The sequence below is a fragment of the Trachemys scripta genome, chromosome 12 (assembly GCF_013100865.1).
Source record: "Trachemys scripta elegans isolate TJP31775 chromosome 12, CAS_Tse_1.0, whole genome shotgun sequence".
In the NCBI taxonomy this organism is placed as follows: Eukaryota; Metazoa; Chordata; order Testudines; family Emydidae; genus Trachemys; species Trachemys scripta.
The window spans coordinates 24,612,251-24,633,686 of NC_048309.1; the positions used below are offsets into that span (position 1 = coordinate 24,612,251).

At 47.9% G+C, this 21,436-nt stretch overlaps 1 protein-coding gene across 7 annotated transcripts in view; it reads right to left on the bottom strand.

The window, feature by feature from the left end:
* SGK2 (serum/glucocorticoid regulated kinase 2) overlaps positions 1-19,581 on the bottom strand; it is a 35,984-nt gene extending 16,403 nt beyond the window's left edge. For 3 of the 7 annotated variants that reach the window (XM_034787564.1, XM_034787563.1, XM_034787560.1), the window contains exons 1-3: positions 8,908-9,273; positions 2,544-2,613; positions 614-671 (exon numbers count right to left, since the gene is read on the bottom strand). In XM_034787564.1, the coding sequence (XP_034643455.1) occupies positions 614-671; positions 2,544-2,613; positions 8,908-9,004 (225 nt within the window). In that variant the 5' untranslated portion in view covers positions 9,005-9,273. Of the gene's footprint in view, positions 1-613; positions 672-2,264; positions 2,433-2,543; positions 2,614-7,555; positions 7,812-8,907; positions 9,274-14,756; positions 14,965-15,624; positions 15,839-19,483 lie in introns of those variants that run through there. The other 4 variants (XM_034787562.1, XM_034787561.1, XM_034787566.1 and 1 more) reach the window with 4 other exon arrangements.
* Between the last annotated feature and the right edge of the window lie 1,855 nt (positions 19,582-21,436).

The window sequence follows — 21,436 nt, forward strand, 5'->3', positions numbered from 1 at the left end:
CACACACACACACACACACACACACTCCGAGCATGGGGTGGAGCTAAAGAATCCCCAACCATGGAGGCGTGCAATTGACCTGCCGAGCTGCAGGGGAAGTGAGGTGGGTCTATCGCCCTGCCAGGGGATCAGCTGTAGGGACAGTCACAGGTGAAGCACAAGGACCCTGATCAGCATGGACGCACTGCAGCCCTGCAGAATTCTCATGGCAGGAATGAATCAAATATGCAGGTGTGGGGTTAAGAGTGCCCAGCCTGATGCGGTTTTTTGGGCACCGTGTCATGGCTCAAGATCCGCAGTCAACTTGATGGTGATGCTCCCAGTGTGGCTGAGGAATCCTGGAGCTGGCTCAAGGGGATCGCGAAAGTGGGGTGCCGTGAGTCACCTCCCACCCATGGCAAGACAAGGGTCATCTCTCCTCCATACCTGGAACAGAACGATTCCAAACAAACTGCTCTTTGCCTGCAGACACCCCAAGCTCCTCCCTCTTTTCCGAGAGGAGAGAAGGATTAAGGCTAAGTTCTCCAGCTCACATTTCTCCTACAAATGTCTCTTTCCTCCCTGTTACAATTAACAGTAATTCTGCATAGGAGCCAGCAAGCCAGAACCTTACCTGAGGGCTGTTATCCGGGTTTTTGGAACGGTCCATTAAGAAGGCAACTCTTTCAGCACTTGAAAGAAAAAGATAATGATAATACAATGAACCAGCAAGGAGACTGTTCATCAGCACTTAGCCCCCAGCCTGTCAGGGTTCAAAGCCAGCCTTCAGCACACGGAAAGCAAACACCCATTAAGGGGACCTGCATGATCTTCCCAGATGAGAATGGATAGAGCAGGAAAAAGGATTTCCCCACCCAGTAACTTGGGGCCTCACAGATCATACTTCCAGCATAATGTTTGGAGCCATGAGGCCTGATTCTTCATTGCCCTGCAGCTTGTATAGCTGCTTCCACTGGTGCAGAGGGGAGGACAGAATGCGCTCTCTCTCGTTGGGTAGCAGTTAGTGACCTCACTCTGCACCCATGTAAGTGACAGCACAAGGTGCAGGCCCAAGGTATTTAAGTGCCCAGGATCAGCCACAAGACTATCTAAAACTCAATTATCAGGCCAAACTTTTCAGGAGTGGCCACTGATTCTGACACTCTGTGTTTGGGTGTTTTACATGTGACGCCTAGCACCTCATTTTCCCAGCTGTTGAGCACCTGAACCTTCCATTGGCTTCAACTGAAAGTCAGGCCCTCGGGGCCTCAGATTGAGTGCCCCCCCCCCCAAAAGGCACCTCCAAAAAAGTGGCCTCTTTTGAAAAGAGCCCCCCCCCCCCCCCCCCCCCCCGCCCGTTCTACTGAGCTCAGAGTGCAGATGGGAAGTTGCTGCTGCAACAGACCCAGCCAGAATTCCAACACAGCCAGTGTCTCGTCAGAGCAACTCTGGTTCGGCCAATTGCTGCAGAGAGAGCTGGCCGTGGGGTAATGTGACCCTTTCACACAGTCACGCTCCACAGCCTCTTCAGAGGGGGGATCTTACTGCCTAACAAAAACCGTGACCATCTAGTGCAGTGGCCCAGGTGAGGACTCTTAGCCCACCATAGAAGTTCAAGCAGGTGCTGAGGACAGCGGGGATGCTACGCACCCCACGCTTTCAGCCTCATGATGTGCTGGGGCTCAATCCCCCTCTCCAGACCCAGACGGTCCTTTTGGCTCTGCAGGGAAACCAAGATAACGCAAGCTGGGTTGGACCACCCGGCTTTTCCCAGGACTGTGCTGGCCCAGTTTTGATGCCATTTCCTAAGCCAGCGTAGATCAGGTCCACACGTCTGACACAGTTTTACAGACTTTAATAGCCCAGGTAGCATAGCAGGCCTGGACCTGGGGGAGCTCTGGGCTGCAGGAGCCAGGCCAGCATTAGCAGGGACACCTTTTAGGAAAGAGCCGTGCTCAGCGGTGGTTCCGAGCCACCAGCTCCAAATGCCACTTTGGATTGACAAGTGCAGGAAGGAACCAAAAGAGACACTTTGTAGCTTGGCCCCCTCACACCTCACCTTTAGCGAAGGTTAAATAATATCAAAACCAAGCTCCTTCCCCACCCCCCGAAAGCTTCGCATATTGTCTTGGAGGAAGCTCTGCAGACATATGGGTGGGTCCATCCATCTCTGGAGCATTATCCAGGCCCATGAAAATCCCCACCCCTCTACACCCCTTGTAACCAGCCAGCCAAACCGCACACTGAATACCCCCTAGGTCTCCCCCCACCACACACACACACACTCAGTGTGATCTCTCACAGCAAGACGTTCCCCTCTGCAAAAGGCATGGGCCACCTGGACTCCCAGCAGCTAGAGAAAGCCCCTCCTCCAAAGCAGAATCAGTGCCATGGCAGGGGACGCTCCTTGGCTGTGCCTGTTTGTGCTGGAGGCAGCTCCCAGAGCCCTGCCCACAATTCTGGCCCGTGCCAGCCCACTCCGCTCACCAATTATTGTCTAGAGCAGAGGTTAGCAGGCTGCGTTTTAAAGGGCTAGTGTCCCATTGAGAGGCTTTTATACTCACTAGGAGCACAGCCTGGAGCCCGAGGCCTTGATGGTCTGTTCTATCCTCTCGCACCCGTGTTTTATAAGATCTGCGGGAAAGAAAAGTTAGAAAACTAAGCTGATTAGCTGGCGGCAAGAGCACAAGAACACAAAGACCTGTTTATTCCTAGCTGACCTTGCCCTGCTCTTCAACCTCCTTCCCCACTCCACACACCAGAGTAGCCAGGCATTTATAGGAGCCAGGACAGCTTCCCCCACCTCCATCAAAAACCTTTCCTCAGTTTACAAGCTAACCAATGAGTGCTGATAGCTGGGGACCCCCCAGAGGTCTGGTTTGCATAAGCCTCCCCCACAAATCACTTCTCAGAAAAATTCCCTGGGTCTCAGTCTCCCCCAGCAGGGGGGAAAAAAATCACAAGACAGGTGTGTTTACACTGGCATACATCATACTTGGCACTAGCATCACCCCTTTCATTCAGGGCTCTCATAGCCCTTCAAAGCATGAATCAGGCCTCACGACATCCTCAAGTGAGCCTCGTTATTCCCCATACTCAATCATGGCACTGAGGTGACTTGCACAACAACACACAGCAAGCCAGGGTCAGTCAGGATGAAATCCTAAGAGGGCGAGATTTTGTTGTCCTGCATCTTGTGTCATCAGTCGCACCACCACAAAGCACGTGTCAAATGCTGCCTGTCTGATTCGGTGGCATTTTACCGTCACTTTGCAATAAGTGCAGGACAATGGAAGAGTCGGGCCCAGAAATCCTGTCTCCTGGTCCCCCATCCTATAGGATCCAAAAATGGGAGCATTTTTGCAAAATTGTGTGTGTGTGTATATATATATATATATATATACACATACATACATACACACACACAAACACAAACACACATATACATACACACACAAGGTATAAAAACATGGCAGGTTTCAAAGAGGAATGATTGTTTTGGTTAGCTAATAAATATTTTCACAAAATTTCCGGGCCTTCAACTTCAACCCCCGCCCCAGCTTTGCCATGGAAAATAGTGTGGGAGGAGAAGAAAAGAAAGGAAAACCAAAACATTTTTATTTAAAAAGAATCTTTAAAACAAAACAAAACAGAAGATTCCTTTTTTTAAAGAAAAAAAAAAAAAAAAAGGAGAGGGCATTTCCAGGAAAAATAGTGTTTCATTCAAAAAGTGTTGAACAGCTGTACTATAGGACAAACTCAGCAGCACTGGCTGCAGATGTACAAGCCCTCCTAAGCTGGGAGTTCCTTTAGCTCAGGTAATATGTTTGGAGATAAACATGAACAAATGACACTTTGCAGAAGATGTTTCCATATTGGCCTAAACACCAGGCTGGGAATTTGGCAGGGGAGCCAAATCCCTGAACAGACAGGCATAGTTGTGAGCTGAATAGTTGTTAACAGGGCACAGTCTGCTGGTCTGGGACCCAAGATTTAGATTTAGATGATATAACAGACTTTACAAGCTCCTACTATAGATTTGGGGCAGGGGAAATGGAATGAACCTTTATGTAGTCATTTCCCTGCAGCATTATGAGCCCAGTAAGACAGCAGCATTGTGCTGTTGCAGGAGAACAAGAAAGTGATGCTAGGTGTGCCTGCTGTTGCAGTGATGGCTGCATGAACATCTTCCCAGGTGCCCAAGGACCATACCCCGTTTGCATACAGATCCCCCCCAACATAAGTGCACTGGGCTGTGACATTCACCGGAACTTTTATCTCCTCTGATAAGCTAAGAAAAGTTCATTCGATTCCACTACCAATAAAAGTTTGCATTAGAGTTTGTTTGCCCTCCCCTGAGGTTACCAGGATATCAGAGGGCTGTATTTTATGATGCCATGGACCAGGCTGCTTACTGGAAGAGAGCCACATAACCCGGCCAGATATCAATGTCAAAATGGAGAGCAATATGAAGAGTAAACCAGTTTTGCAATGGATAACATGGCGACCACTGGCTTTGAGAACACAAAGGCAGCCCCTGAATAGCAGAGCACCTTAACCCAAGCCACAGGGACTGGTGGAATGAGAGGCAACTCAAGAAGCAGACATCCTTAAAGGGCAGGGAGGAATTATAAGGATGCAATAGTCTTTCATCTCTGGGGTCTATGGACTTGCCTATGCAGTAACTGGGACTGAAATAGTTAGTTGTAGTTGTCTGATGCTAGTCTGTGCATGGAAGCTCTTACTGTGAAATAAAAGACCCCTATTCTGATATAATTTAAGCCAGCAAAAAAAAAATCAATTAAAGTTATCAGAATAGTGTTATCTTACCCTGCAATAAGAGCATCTACGCAAACGAGTATCAAAACCAAAGGAGTTCGCACAAGTGGTTTAGGTATTTCTGTTCCGGTGACCACTGCAGACAAGCCCCGCAGCCAGCTTTTGAAGACAGCTCAGCACGTTGGGTCTGGAGCTTTCCTGAAAATCTGGCCCATGAGCCCGATTCTCCTCTCATTCACATCTGTTCACACCCATGTAAGCTCATTGATTTTACTGCTGATTTGCACTGATGTAACTGAGCGCTAGGCTCAAATTCCAGACTCAGGTCATAACGGAGAAGGAAGTGGTAGCTCCTAGCTTAACCCCTAGAAGGCAGACTAGAGGGTCTCTCCAGGTCACTAAGGGGAAAGGGTTCTCAGGAAAAAATTTTTGGTGGCCTAAGAGTGCGGCCACCAACTCTTGCTGGTGGATGCTCTCACACTTTTTCCTAAAGTACTTAATTAGCTTTAAGAAAAACAAATAAATATGCACATATACATGTCCAAATCATTGTAATTTATTTATTGCTAGCTAGTAAGTCTGCTGTAAAAAGTGATATTAACAAACATAGAAGTATCACTTTTCACAGCAGACTTACTCAAGCCTGGCAAGCCTGGGGACAAATTAAGCCCTGGATGGGGGGTCAGGGTAGGCAGTAGGGGCCAGAGGCAATGGAGTTGGGGGGGGGGCAAAGGAGATAGTGGGGTGCCAGAGTCTGAAGTCCCGTAGCCAGAGCCCAAAGCCCCGTGGCCAGGGGACAGGGATGGAGCCTGAAGCCAGGCAGCCGGAGCCTGCCACCCCACCACTCTAGGGGTGAAGCCCAAAGCCTGAGCCCCACCATCCCTGGGGAGGTGGGGAACTCACCAGCTGCCTGCTCCTCCAGCGTTGGAGACAGCTGTCTCCAGAGGGGGGCAGGGCCCAACCCCCTGCTTGCAGCCCCAGCAGCCACCACTAAGGCGGTGCATCAACTGGAACGGGGAGGGGCTGCTGCTTTGCCCCTCCTCCCCCCAATCACAGCCCAGGAGGCCGTGGCCGCAAGAAAAGCCACTGGTGGCCGCATTTGAGAAACGCTGGACTCTACACTGCGTTAAACCCAGATCAGCTCAGCTGACTTAGGCTTGAGTGGTGCAGGCTGCAGGACTATAAAACTGCAGTGTAGACAACCAGGCTTGGGCTGGAGCCTGGGCTTTGACACCCCATGAGGGTGGAAGGCCTCAGAGCCCAGGATCCAGCCCAAGCCCAAATGTCTACGTTGCAATTTTATAGCCCTGCAGCCTGGGCCTCTGATCCAGGCCAGCTGTGCTGCACCACGCCACAGGTCTTGTATCGCAGTGTAGACGTACCTGTACCACAAGAGAGCTAATCTCCTCTAGAGTTGGCCAAAAGTTTTCAACCAACTTTTTCCCCCCTGCAGATTAGGTTCTTCCCAGGCATTCCGTGAGCGTACGCTGATTTCAGCAAATTGTTTTGCTCAAACAACCTAAAACATTTTTTAACTTTTTTTTTAAGTTTTTTGATTTTGATGTTTTCAAAGTGAAACATGGAGACTTCAATTTGAAACAGCTTTTCTTCATTTCAAAGTTAAACGGTTTAAAATAAAACTAGAAGTAAGAAAAGAAAAAAAACCCTCAAGAGCTAAACAACATTTTGTTTGACCCAAAACATATTTGTTTGTTTTTTTTACGTTTCTCAACAGCCAGCAAGCCAAGAAGACACTCGGCTCTAGTGTCCTCCTGCAAGGCGAGGCACAGGACGAGGCTAGTGAAGGTGGCTGGCTCAAAACAGAACAGTATTGGCAGTGCGGGGCAGAGTCTGCACAGCTTCTGCCCATTTTAAGGTCCTCTCCAGTGGTTTCTTGCTGGAATCAGTGAAACTACTTGACAAGTCGCTATGGGAGAACAGCAGCGCTTGCTTTGTATCTATCAACTGGGCCACTCAGGGATCGGGACCAGGACCGCACCTTCTTATGCATGTAAGAAACACTATGCAGGTCTTAGTTCGAGGTCATCCCTGTGCACATAGTACCATTTTCAAGGCATCTATTGATATGGCTGTGATCAGCGCCAGGCCTGCCATCCCTCCCCACTTGGTCCACATACATCCCTTTTCTACGAGGTTTGCCTTCTCTTAAGTCAAGGCAGCTTCTGCCCCTCCGGGAGATTCAAACCCAAGAGCAGGTACACAGGCAATCACAGATCCTCCTGGCCCTAAAGCCTGGAGATCTGCCCAGCACACTTAAAAACTAAAAATAAGCCCAGAAATAGGTCACAAAGATACAGGAGAGATCGGTTCGAAAAGGAGAAAGGCAAGAACGTGGCAGCCTCTCTTGGGGCTGCAGGGAAGCTTGAGGCATAGCAAAAGCCCCAGACTGGATAAGGCACATGAATCCCAATGAGTTCACTTACATAACAGGAGCCCTGTACTGGTGGGAGACTGGCTGCTGAACCCACCCACCTGTCCATCTTCCCCTGCCCCCTCTCCCCCCCAGCCTACTGCTGAGAGAGTCACCTTCCACAGACCACAGGCACTTCAGAGATGGCCAGCACCTATTCTCACAGCAGCCATGCCACCGCACAAGTTGAAGCAGTTACTACAGCTAATAACAGCTCCTGCAAAAATACATTCTGTTCAGAGCACAGTTCAAGCAGTGCCTCCTCAAAACCCTCTTTCCACAACTTCACCAGCAGTGACCCACATTCCCGTGTCAGTCTATTATTTAATACTCTCCCTATATATAAATCACAAACATGATTCTTACCTTGCAAGAAGAGGCAATCTCCTCATAGCCTTGTTTTGTGCGAGCCCCACTCCCCACCCCTCTTCTCTGATGTCATTTCTCCCTCCTCATGTCCGATCTAACCTCATTGTAAACTCCTTGGAGCAGGGACCTTGCCCTTATGCTTGCCAGGAAGTGGCAGTAAGGACGGGGAAGCTGTAACTGTGCAGGCAGTTTGTACTGTGGAAGAAACATCAGGTTTAAGAGCCTGAAGGTCTGAATTAAAGAGGGGTGTGACAAGTCACCAAGCTCCTGCAGCTAACCAGAGAGAGGTGTGGTTACTGACACAGAGAAAACACTAAGATATGTAAAGCCAATCCACGGCTTTCCCAGAACACTGGTTCTCAGCCAGGGTATGTGTAAACAGATCTTCCAGGAGGTACATCAATTCATCTAGATATTTACCTAGTTTTACAACAGGCTACATAAAAAGCACTAGCAAAATCAGCACAAACTGAAATTTCATAGAGTCAATGCTCTATAGAATATACACTGAAATGTAGGTACAGTATTTATATTCCAATTGATTTATTTTATAATTATAAGGTAAAATGAGAAAGTAAGCAATTTTTCAGTAACAGTGTGCGGTGACACTTGTATTTTTATGTCTGATTTTGTAAGCAGGTAGTTTTTAAGTGAGGTGAAACTTGGGGTACGCCAGACAAATCAGATTCCTGATAGGGGTACAGTAGTCTGGAAAGGCTGAGAGCTGCTGCCCTAGAACATAAATAGAGACAGTCTGAGCACAGAGTTGTTCCCCAGCTAAGGAACATTGTACAAGTGCTCGGGAATGACCAGCCATTCCTCCAATGTTTGCTTTAGCTGTCCAACCAAGGCTCCGACTTCCCCTGCCACGTATCTAAGAGATAGAGACACCCAAGGCCAGACAGCTCCGTTACATTTTCACCTCCCCAGAGTTCAGTGGGGTTTGCAGAGCTCAGGTCTAGGAACTAGCCAACAGCATGAGGAAAGGCTATAAGCAAAGGGAGATAGCTTCCCTTTTAATTGGTTAGTTACCCATCCCACAGATTCTGGCCTGTTCACATTTGCATGGAGCTTTGTTCTGAGCAGGCGCCCCCCACAATAAAACACAACCCTTGTGATTCCTCGACAAAAAGGTCGCAGCTGCAGGGCAAGCTCTAGCTCCGTGCTTTGCCAGGGCACCTCGTTCCCATGAGGATCAGCACACAGACAGGCAGCCAAACTCCCCCGCATCTTAGAACAGCGAGACAAATAAACCTGACAAGCCAGAACAGCAGCCGGGTGTTTAAAATCTCCAGCATTTTGCAAAAAACATGAGAACAGGAAAGGAAGCATCAAGAGCACAGACACACCTGTCATCACTTCTACCAGCAGAGCCAGCATCCTGGAGTAAGGGAAGCAATCCACAGCAGGCTGGTTCAAAGACATCTCAGGAGCCAGCTTTACCATCCTCTTCAGCACTCACACCAGTCAGCTGCCCTCCCTGAGCATGTGCCTTTTAAAGGCTGTAGAGAAACAGCAACTGCTGCTACAACGGTCAGGCCTGCCCCAGGAAATTAACACATCCTCCTTCCTGCCAGGGCTGCTGTCTCTATCCCCTCTCAAGGGGAGGAAGCTAAGAAAGGAGTGCAAGAGAGCTGATCTGCTGTTAAGACACCCATGCTGGGAGAAATAAGGCAGAGCAAGGTTTGAGACCGGCATGTCGGTGATGATGAGGCAGAGAGGTTTTAATGGAGGATGGGCCTATTTGGTAGGAACCAATGAAATGCCTAGCAGGCATCCGAGTTCAGATGGCCAGTATGGGACAGTGCAAGAAAGAAGCTGTCTCCCACTCCCCCCACCTCCCCTTCAGAACACACAAATCACCCCTGGCCCCTGATTTTCTGCTTACTGTGTCATTTAACCCCTTCACTGCTGGATTACCTGCCATATGTTCCTACCCACATTTGCAAGCTTGTTCTGAGTTTTCCCCCCCCCACTGTGGCCAGAGTTCAGCCGTATCAAAATGGTGCCCCAGTAATAGCTCCTAGTATCACTACTGCCAGGCAACCCCCTAGCGCAGCTAGGCAAAGCTGCTCTAAGGCACGCTTGTATTGGTGCAGCTCACTCTGCTGTCAAGGAGCACTGGATTTTCCAGTTTGCTGGCAGTTCTGAAAAATTGGGGGGGAAAAGTAGTTTCAGGTTGACCCGAAAACAAACATTTTTGGAATTAAGAAATATGTGTTTTAAGGTCAAATGAAGCATTTTATTCACCACAAAATGAAATGTTTCCTTTAGATTTCAAGTGTTTTTTATGTTTTCACCTTTTAAAAAAAAATAGAATTAAAGGAAAATTCAAAAACATCCAGTCATTTTGACCCCCAAAAATCAAATCATTTCAACTTTGGGAGATTTGTTTGTTTTTCAACATGAACAATTCAGTGAAACTGATGTGAATTCACAAAACATTTTGGTGCTGCTGAATCTGCCTGTTTTTACAACGCTTGGGGCTTGTCTGCACGTACAGTGCAACAGCGGCGCAGCGGCCTCGGTAGTGCGTTAGGCCACGTCTACACTGCCACTTATGTCAGCAAAACTTACTTCGGTCACAATTCTTCTCCCGCTGATATAGCTACCGCCGCTCATTGGGGTGGTTTAATTATGCTGACAGGAGAGCTCTCTCCTGCCGGCATAGGGCAGCTACACAGGAGATCTTACAGCGGCACAGCTGCATTGGTACAGCTGTGCCGCTGTAAGGTCTCTAGTGTGGACATAGTCTTAGTGAAACTCTCCTATCGGCATAGGAATGTTTTCTCCTGTTCCTGTAGTTAATCTACCTCCCCAACAGGCAGTAGCTATATTGGTGGGAGAAGCTCCCCCATCAACATAGCGCTGTCTACACGGGGGGTTAAGTCAGTGTAAGTACGTTGCTCAGGGGGGTGGATTTTTCACACCCTTGAGTGACGTCTTTATTCTGATATAGATCTGTAGTGTAGACCTGCCTGAGTTCTAGTCTCAGGAAGGATTCACCTACACCACCACAGACTGTGGCTGCTAGCTGCTTTGCTTGTCTACAGGAGGGGTTTGCTCTGGTGTAGCTCCACCATTGGCTGGCAATTTATGGCTGAAGTCCTCACTATGACAAGGCCTTAGATCTGGGTGGGCTTCCTGATACTCTTATAAATGAATGGCTGTTCTCTTAAAGCTGCAGATGGACCATATAGGTTACTAGGTCAACTGTGTAGGAGACAGAGTTGCTATTTGCAGATGGCTGTTTGGTGGCATGTATGAAATGAGTTTGCTGGGCCTCAGTGGCAAGTGCCCACATCACAAAAACAGACACATTTGCAGCTAGCACCCTGGGAGAGGTTAAGTGCTGCAGGGGCCATGGGGACTAACCTACCCTAGGGGATATGGCTGCACCACAACTGCTAATGCTGTTGGGTCACACGTCAACTAAAAACTATACATTGTAGTAGAGTAATGCTTCCAGCTCAGGTTGGAGATGCATTGGTGTGACAGTTCACACACACGGGTACTACCTTTGCTGTTACCTAAGTTCTGGAAAAAGGAAAGATTTCAATTTCTAGGGCTATCAATCTGGCACTTTTCACCTGAAGTAAATTCGCACACCCACAGAGAGAGAGAAACTGCTGCCAGAAGCATGCAGTGAAGGAGTTAATAATCTTCTGATGTAACAGAAACAAAGCAGAAGCGGAGGGGGGAAATACCCATTATCAAGGGGCTACCATCTTCTCCCATTTCATTAAAAATAAGCATCTTCCCTTTGATTCCACTCTCATTGCCAATAAAATCCACTGCTCTCAGGTGACAGAGAATGTCATCCTAAAATAATGTGCTTTGCATTGTTTTTAAGGTAAAATGCTAAGTGAGTACTGGGGACATCAAAGCATCAAGGGTGTGTGATACTATGCCCATAAACTCAATGAGAGTAGAATCACACCTTATGAGACAAAGTAGGAGACATTCCCTCCCAGAGGGTGTAAAGGTCTAACTGGGGTGGGGGGCAAGGACAGAATTATGATTTTTTTTCCTCCAGAGTTTCAGCTTTCATTAGAAAAAAAAAATCTGTGTCAGTCATGATTACCAAGAAAACCTTCCATAAGTGACCCAAGTATAACTGATACAGCAACCTCTTCTTGAGTTTGAAGAGTGGCTGACACAATAGCTTTCAGCCCCCTTCATTTCAAAGGGGGATAGCTCAGATACAATGATACTTTAAAATGTCAACATTGTTAACTATTTTGCTGCTTATCACGTGAGAAGCGAAAGGCAGTATCATATTGCTTGAACCTTTCTTGTTCCCATGAGAGCAAATCCTGAAGTTCTTAGCTAAAAATCTACAGCAATTAGAGCCGATCAGGAAATGATTATTTTTTCCCATGAAAATTTTTGACAAACATAATTTTTGTCTAAATTTTTATTCAGAACAATTCTGGTTTTTAATCACAAAACTGTATACCAAACATTTTCAGGTTTTCAGCAATCAAAAAACCAAAATGTTTCATTTTCAAATCAAAATTTTCTGGTTCTCCCCCCATCCCAATGAAAACCCCAATATTGTTGATAAAAACATCTATTTTTTCACAAAAAATTCTCTTTTGTCAAAAAGCCACTTTCTGTCAAAAAATGTTGTGGAGAAAAAAATTTCAGCCCGTGCTAATCGCAAGGTGTAAGGGTGTAAACATGTAACAAACTGGAAAATGGTGATTCTACTCCTGTGCCCTCTCCCCCATTGACTCTCTGGTCTATTTAGATTGTAAGCGCTTTGAGGCAGGGGCTGACACTCTGTGCGTACAGCACCAAGCACAAGGGGACCCTGCTCTAGGGTAGAGGCCTGTAGGTGCAATCATAATTCTGGCCTTAAATGCTATAAGTATGACTAATCCAAAAGGGATAAACACAAAGGCACTGCCACTGCATCCAACTTTAGGAAATGAATCCAGTCAAAAGCCTTTACATTACATATTTTTAATTGTGATTTTTTTCCCTTCTATCTGAAAACATACATTTATGCTCTTCTGATTTTTTCCTTTTGACTCCAGTTCCCCTGCTGTAACCACTAGGCCATGCCAAATCCCTTGTAAAGCGTGCTTCTTTTGCACATGCACACACACCATTTTTGTGCTCCCCTTGTAGGTACAAATGAGGCACAGATGCCTGAAACTGTGACTCCAGATGAGCAAAGGCTGGGGAGGCAGGAGGAGCCTCTCCCAAAGCTGAGGAAGGAAATGAGCACAAGAAAGGATTGGGGTAAAAGAGCAGAAAGCCAGAGGGTTCCTAAAACCATGGGCAAGGGGGGAGTTTTGGCTCTTTAGGAACTAATGGGAGCTCAGGACTCTGAGAAAATAGTCTCCTGCCAGCGAGTGGGATAAAGGAAGCAGGAAAGTTGTGCATAAGGGAGAATTAATGGGACTAAAAGAACCCTGCCCCATGACTCAGGGCATGTTTACACTACAAAAATCAGTTAACTTAAGGTAAGTTGACGTACACCCACCGCAGCAATTACAGTGGTGGTTCACGTCCACACTGTGCGGTGTGTGTGACCTCAGCAGAGCGCATCCACTGACTTAATTGTGTGGGGCACTGACAGCTGGAGCCCCACTGCCAGGGGCTGACAGCCCCAGGGCTGGGGGCTCCAGCTGTGGCGGGGGCTCTCCCAAGCAGCGGGGTTCTAGCTGTGAGCCCTGCGTAGGGCTGGCAGCCAACAGGCAATGTAAGCAATGCAGTGTGTAGAGGGACACTGCAGCGCCCTAACATCGACCTTACATACACCTCTCATGGAGGTGAAGTTATTAGGTCGGTGTAGTGGGCAACTTACATCGGCAGGCGCATCATTATAGTATAGATGCTTGCAGAGTTAGGGTGATGTAAGCTGCCTTGTGTTGACCTAACTCTGTAGTGTAGACCAGGCCTCTGGGTCTGTGTCAGCTGCCCCCAGAAATCCAATCAAGAGAGCTCTCTTCCTCCTTCCCAATGAAGAGGAGGAGAGGCATTGCCAGTCTGACCTCAGGGCAGGTTTCCCAAGGTCCTTAATACTAAGGCTATGGCTACACTACGCAGCTTTTAGCGACACGGCTGTGCTGCTACAGCCGTGCCATTAAAAGCCGCCCCGTGTAGCTGCTGTTTGTCGGCAGGAGAGAGCTCTCCTGCAGACAAAAAACTTTCACCCCTCACGAGTGGCAGCAGCTTTGTTGGCAGGAGGGCTGTTCACACTGGCGCTTTTCATCCGTAAAACTCTTGTCATTCAGTGTGTGTGTGTGTGTGTGTGTGAACACCCCTGAACAACAAAAGTTTTGCGATGAAGTGCTAGTGTAGACAAACCCTTAGTCTTGGTCTACTCTTGAAAGTTATATCGGTACAGGAGCGTGAAAAGCTACACCCCTGGCCTGTGTAGTGATGCCAGCATAACCCCGAGTAGACACAGCTAGGTCAACAGAAGCATGCATCATCATTCGGGACGATCATGTTCTTATCCTGATGGAAACCCCTTCTGTCAGCGTAGGCTGCGTCTACACTACAGGGTTGTGCTGGCAGACCTATGCCAGTATAGTCTCCATAATGTGGGCACACCCTGGGGTTCAGGGCCAAAGGCTTCCAGCTCAGAGAGAGCGGAGGCACACTCAAGGCCGACGCTGCTGCCATTTAAGGTCATGGCCTCAGAGAGCCGTAGGACCTGACTGACAGGCCTTGTCTGCCGTCCATCCCGGGCTGGAGGCATTATAAAGCTACAGCCCACGTACTGTGCAGCACAGCCCTGCTTGCAGAGTCACCCAATATAGCTGTGAGATGACTGTCCTGACTCATTATTTAGCAATATTACAACCCTCCCTCTGGTCTACATTATGTCAGGCCACAGAAAAACTGCAGGGCTGGGCTTAAAGCCAGTCAAGTGACTGCCTAGAACCGCTGAGCTTTGGAGAAGTTAGGGGGCGCCCGCTGACGTCAATGGGCTTGGGTCAGCGGGCTGGGGGGCAGTGGGTTGTGAGTTGCTGAGGTTAATGCAGGGCCCTAAAAGCAACTCACATCATGGCCCAGTTCCCGTCATCACCTGTTTTCTAGCCCCGATACTGAAGTGGGAGGCAACTCCCAGCCTCATTCCCCCCTCCACTCCCTCCCACCCACCCTGCAGCTTGGGTCCCCACAGCTAGGCCCGGAGAGTCACTTGACTTTTGAGATATGTACCGGTCAAGTTCATTACCCTTAGTCTTCCCCAGTGCTGTGGAGGGGGTCTCTGGCCGGGGCATGGGCATAAAGTCAGCCCAGAGAGATTTCCGCTGCCTGAGAAACTCTGCTAGCAATTCAGCAATCGGCACCAGGCGAGTAGGTTCCACTTCCTCAGGGCCCAGGAGGCAGGTATACGTCCGGCAGGGAGGCTCGCAGAAGCTGTGTGGTTTCTTGGCCTTCCCCTGCAAAGATGAAGGTCAGGTTACACAGGCTGGAAGCCAGCAGAGCACATGCCCAGAGGTGAGCTAGCATGCTCAGAACATTAGCTCCTGGTCTCAGGAACATGCCCCAAGAGGCTACCTTTACTACACACCATCCCCGAACATCACAGTGGGTATTGATTGTAAACCTCTTACCTTGTCTGGGAATCAATGTGTTTGGTAAATCCATGGGGTTGGGCTTTTCTGTTACCTGGCAAGGACTTGATTATTCAATTGATCTGATTAGTCAATAGGCCAAATTCATCCTTGGTGCAACTGCGCTAACTTTAGTGGGACTGCACCAAGGATCAGGCCGGCCCAGCTGTTTGTACAGCCCGGTGGAAATGGAAAGAATGGTGTAAGTGCAATGTACAATTAGTGAATCATTAGTAACTGTTCTTGTGTATTGATTATAAGGACCGGTTCCCTTCTGTAGTCAGCCTGGAGCTGGGAACTGGCCACACGCCTGATGAGGCAGCACTCTCCTGAAACAGGAGCCAGCCAGCCACAGAGGGCTGCTAACCTACATGGCTGAAAGGCTGCCATACAGGTGTGTCTGCAACCCTGCCTGGGACAGGCCTATTAACTAATCAGATTAATTCAGAGGCTTTAATAGGTGCAGTCCTTTTGATTTCCACTTACCCCAATTGTGACTCTGGCCCCTGAGCTCCCATTTCTCAGCCCAGTATCAGGAAAGGCCCCATGATGGTACAAGGCCTAATCAGCAGAAGTGAGCTATAAACTGTGTCTGCACAGACAGGTCTTCTTGCTGAGGAATTATATTGTTTGTGCCATGCCTGCAGCAGGGAAGGTGAGAGAATGTGCCATGCCTTCTTCCCCTTCAATACCGACTTAATTGTCAGAAGAGGAACAAGGCTCTTTAATGATTAAACATTGCAATTAAATATTAAACAGCCAACTTCTTCTTCTGACGTTAAGGCAGCAGCTGACCTAGATGGGAGTTGCTTTACAGCTTATGATACTGGGTTCTCTTCTGCCCGGGCTATAAACCAGGCCAGGTTTCAGACAGCAGCTGCTAGCACCCAATGCCTTTAAAGTGCCGTGTGACTCCATCTGAGCCAACAGTGTTGCCCTGATGTTTATACTGGCAGCGTGATCCTTAAAAGATTTTAAACCCGTCACCTTTCCCTGATTATTAAATGAACAGCATGTGGTATCAGCGAGCACTGGGGCACAGCTTTGGCACATACAAGAGTGAGCTCTGGACCCCCTTGGGCATTTATCAACCACAACACATGGGTCTTCAATCAGCAGTTATTAGCTCATAACACCAGGTGAGTATTTCATCAGATTAAGGGCATATTTAGGAATTTGAATCTCTTTGCCGCTCCCTCGTTTGACCCACATTTACTCCTGCTGTTGTATTCATTGGAGACCCCCCTTGAAATGATTAGACCTACCTAGCAGGTAGGGAAGACAGCCATGAAGAGGTTAATTTGTAAGCATTGCCATCTGAGGCCCTGTCTGTACTAGGAACGCTTACCTCTCCACTGCAAGACAGTTGGAGGCAACATCTGTTACTATACAACCCAGTCCAGCCCAACCCCCACTCCCACACAGAGAAGTACTCACATACATAAACAACTCATGCACTTAAAAGCAAGGTCAATACATAGCTGCTTCGGTGAGAGGTTTTTAAAAACCACACCCCTGACCAGCATAACTCTGATGACCTAACTCCCAGTGTAGCCACAGCTATGTCGATGGAAGAATGTTTCCACCAATGTAGCTACCATTGTTCAGGCACCAGGTGTTCCTACATGGAAAAGCTGCTTTCATCAGGGTCGGCTGCATCCACACTACAGGGTTATGCCGGCATAGCTATGGCGACATAGCTATGTCGGTGTAGTCTCTGTAGTGTACACATACCCTTACATAGAAACAAGCACGTACACACTCACACACATCCGCTTCCAAATATTGTGCCCACTCCTTCAGAGGCTGTTTTATAGAGAACTGCATTCTTAGACATCCACTTATATAATAATATTAACCATCATCATTAAGAGGAACGACACTGCCCACATGAACCAGAATCTACATGGTCCAAACAAGATTAATACATATTTCTTTAGCATACAAAATTAGTTACTTGCAGCCAGCCATGAAAAGATGGCCTACAAATGCTTAATGCGCTTCTGGAAGGTGCTTAGATACTACGGTGCTAAGGGTGGTATAAGAACCTATATACAATAGAATAGCAAGGTAATTTCTTAAAAGTGGATATTGCCTATTTTTGCCTCTTTATGAGGAATAAGAATGATTGAGTGGATTTTTGTTGATGGGTGGGGTTTTTTAAAGTATTATTTTCTATTTTGTTTTACCTTAAAAATATCAGGAATATCAAAAATCTGGTGCCCCCTAGTTTTTCCTGGAGGACTTGCTGGAGGTCTCACATTAATACTGGGAGAGTTCTCAACTCTTAATTAAAGGAGTGCTGTTGACATTTTCACAAAGACTTTTTTCTTCCAAGTGTTTATTAGGTGTTTGGCTTAATGTTAACATTAACAAAAGTAAGCAAACAAAGAGTTTTAAACAATCTGCCTCCCCCCTGCACAGTTGTTTGACCTTAATCAATAGCTTTCCATTTCTCTATAGAGTTTCAGGGTAGATAAGATCTGAACTGCTAATGTAAAATGCAGGAGATTTTCTAACAAAGCTTCTAGGTCTTCTTCATTCAGCAGAAAAATGTAAAATAGGGGCACCCAGCTGTAATGTTCCCCCCCCCCCCCGTGTGGGACACCTTGTTAAATAACCTAACTCAAAGGGCCACTGCACAAGGCCAAAATTCCAGCTCAATCACAGTCATAAAGAAAAGGACCTAGGGGCAGCCTTTCAGCAGCACTCAGGACCTGATTTCCAAGTGCTTGGCACCCACCATACAGAGCAGATTTTCCAAAAGGGCTCAGCACCCAGAGGTTGCTACAGTGATACTTAGGGGCAAATATTCAAAAAAGCACAGGACCCTATGTGCTAAAACCTGGCCCAGTTGAGGTGCTGAGCCCATCTCAAAATTCCAGCCGGGCCCACTCCCTTCCCTTTGTACTAAACCCCCTAGTCCTTCTCACATGCAGCAGAGCAGACCTAGGGGATCTGCCATTTTACGGTCCACATCCCTTCCCCCTGCTGCACAGGCACCAACTCCTCCATCAGAGGGGAGGATGTCAGTCTGACTCTGCCAGTTCTAACTCACAAGGCATGGGGGAGGATGTTTTAATGCCCCCTCTTCCCTCCCCCCAAAGATCTGTCACTCTGAGAAGCAGCTAGTGATGGTCACTGTCAGCAGGAGGACGCTGAGCTAGATGGACTGTGGGGCTACTGCAGGCTGGCGTTGCCCACCTTCCTATGTCTATAGGGATCGGTCTTGGGCTGACCAGTCTAGAGTGGACCAAGCAATGCTTAAGCTGTCGACAAAAGCCATTATCCCAAGTGCAGAGTTAGCCCCACTAGGGGTTAACCCCCCAACCCTGACAGCTTGTGCCCTGCTGCTAGCTCTTGAAATAAAGTAGAATCCCCCGCTGTGCTTGACAACACGTGTCCCCCTTATTCTCCGGTGGGCTGGTGTTGAACTCACTCATGGTGCCAGTGTTAGAATGAGGTTGTGCTGTTAGAACAGGAGGGGAGTGTTGAACTCCACTCACCCTACACACACCAGCGGGACAACCAGTTGAGCACCCGTTCCAGAGGGGCTGAGAGGGAGCCAGCTGAAATCACAGCTGAAAATCCTAGTGCAGACACAGCCCTGGCTGTCGTGGCTTAAGGGCTTGTTTTCTCGGCCCTGGCTGGTTTGGATTGCCCTGGGGGTTTAGCTTTGTATCCAGGCATCCCTGCCCTTTCTAATTTTTAAATAGGAATTTACTCATATCATGTAAAATGCCTCTTGCTGCTTCTTATTGAAAATGGATCCTGGAAAAATCAGCTCTGAGGGGCAGACAAAACAACAAGGGTGATGGGGGGACGTGACAGGAAACCTCTACTCTGAGCACACGGTGGCTCTTCCCTTCTGGGAGAGAGAACACACAACACCACTCTCCAAAACAAGAGAAACCGTCCCTCCCAAAGCAGCTTTTCCCACCTCTGCTCAATGTTGCTGAGAGTTTGATCATTTTGAAGAGGGGAACAAGCCTCTCCTGCCTGCTGCTGCCACCCCTGTAGCAACAAGTCTGTGCCCAAGGACCAGCCCTCCCCAAAGTCAATTCTCTGGCCCTAGATTCTGACACCCATAGGTGCTGGAACTAGGGGTGATGTAGGTGCTTCAGCACCCTGTGGCTTGAAGTGATTTCCATTATATACAGGGTTTACAGTTTGGTTCAATGGCTTTCAGCACCCGCACTATATAAATTGTTCCAGCACACCTGCTGACACCCCTGTATAGGACGGTGCATGATCGAGGACCAGGCTTCCCTCAAACCAGCTCCTTCGTGCGCCCCAGAATGAGGGACCATCAGGGAATAAATAAGTAGATAAACCAAAACGTTACCTGCCAAAAGGAGAAAGTCAACCAGGCAGGGCTGTCTGGTCACGCAGCACTGGAGAAAGCCGAGTGTGTAACTAGTACCAGTTGCATAAGGGTGTTATTTACCCCTCTCGCTCTCTGTTTTTGTTTTGGTGAATTAGTCTGAAGGTCAAAGGAATATTCTCAAGGAGTGGCTTATGCCAGGAAGTAAATTATTACCCTGCCATTGCTCTGAGGGGACACAGAGGTCCTGGAGAGCCACTCAGGGGGTGGGGTGGGGAGGACAAATCTCCTGCTGAAGAATTAGAGGGCAGTTCACCACAGAGGAAAGAAGTGAAAAAGGTCTGAACAAAGTACTCTGTTTTCCGAAGGCAGGTCACATGCTGGGCACTAGCTGAGGTAATTAGGCATGTGTCACCTGCTAAACGCTGGCAGCAAGAGAGGCAGGGGAATGTCAGGAGTCCTGAATCCAGACACAATCCATCGGCTAACAGCTAGGGCATGGAAGTGGGATGACATCAGTGGAAGGTCCTCATCAAATGCTGGATTCTCCTCTTCTCATGGCTCCCTAATAGCCTTGCGATTTATAGCCCCCTACGAGCCTCCTGCAGCCCTGTATGGAATCGTCGCAGGTATACGAAGAACCATGACAAAGTGAGGGTTTAGTGTTATTTCTATGGAGATAAAGAGACTCCTGAATGGGAACATAAAAGGCTTTCCCACCAGAAAGATTGGTGTGTCCAGCTCCGGGCTGTATGTTACAATTACAACTTGGCAGGAAATGCCTTTCCCATGTAGGGAATATTTTGGAGATGTCAAAAAAAGTTTCCATCTTGAATTGGGACAAAAACTGACCACAAAAATGGTTGCAAAAATTCCATCTGGGTCAATCAAAACATTTTGCTTTGATCATGTTAAATACATTTTGTTTTGATTATTGAGCTTGTTCCTTTAAAAAAAAAAAAAAAAACCTAACATTTCAAAACAAAAAGTTGTTTCAACTAGAAAAAGTCCCCAAAACTTTTCCGCTTGAAGATGTCAAAACAGGACTTTTCAACAACTTTGAAACTTTTTTCTCAAAAGTTATACAAGTCAGGAGACTCATCAAAACCCGTTTCGCAAACAGTTTAGGTTTCGATTGATCCGCATTTTTCAGAGAAAACAATGGTTAATCAAAAAATTCCTGACCCACTCTCGTTATAATGCGCTGCAAGGACACAGTGCTTTGTGGGGGCAGCATACAGCAGGGAACCAATGGATTAAGGGACACAGGTTACAGCTGGGGAAGGTTGGACTTTGCAGCTAGTCCAAACTCTCTGATGCACTGATTCAAGATGCTGGATCCCAGCACCCCAAACTCTGGGACAGTTTAAGCCCCTCTCAGAGATAGATTGTACATGCTTTGTTCTACAAGGCTTGGAATCAGTCAGACTTGGCTGTATTCCCTGCTGCCACAGATGACTGGGGAATAGGAACTCCCCTTTGGTAAGAAAGCTTTATGCCCAGAGTTTCGCCTTCACAGAGTGATCAGTGGTTGCATTGACCCTTAGGGCGTTGTTTAACCTTGCACCAATATTTCTGTCTGAGCTTCTTGAACATGGCAGCAGATGCTGGTATGCAAAGGAGATCTTATCATGTCAGACAGCTCAGCAATTGCTTAAAGGTCTCTCATGCCCCACGCCCGTGCTGGGGGCGTTAAGGGGCTGGTACGAATCATGGTATCATGGCTTTGGAGGCACAGTGGAATTTTCCACAGTCTTATATCGAGGCCCTGCCCTGCCCTTTCTTCACAGCAGCTGAGGCACCACAAGAACTCTGGCCTGAAGGGGAAACGCCCCCAGATGGACATGTGGCGTAGTTGTAGCCATATCAGTCCCAGGATATTAGAGAGACAAGCAGACTCATAGGGTCAAACGGAGAGGGAGCCGCAGAGCGCACTGATGGGAGATGGGGCTCCTCGGGAGCAGTCGGATTTGC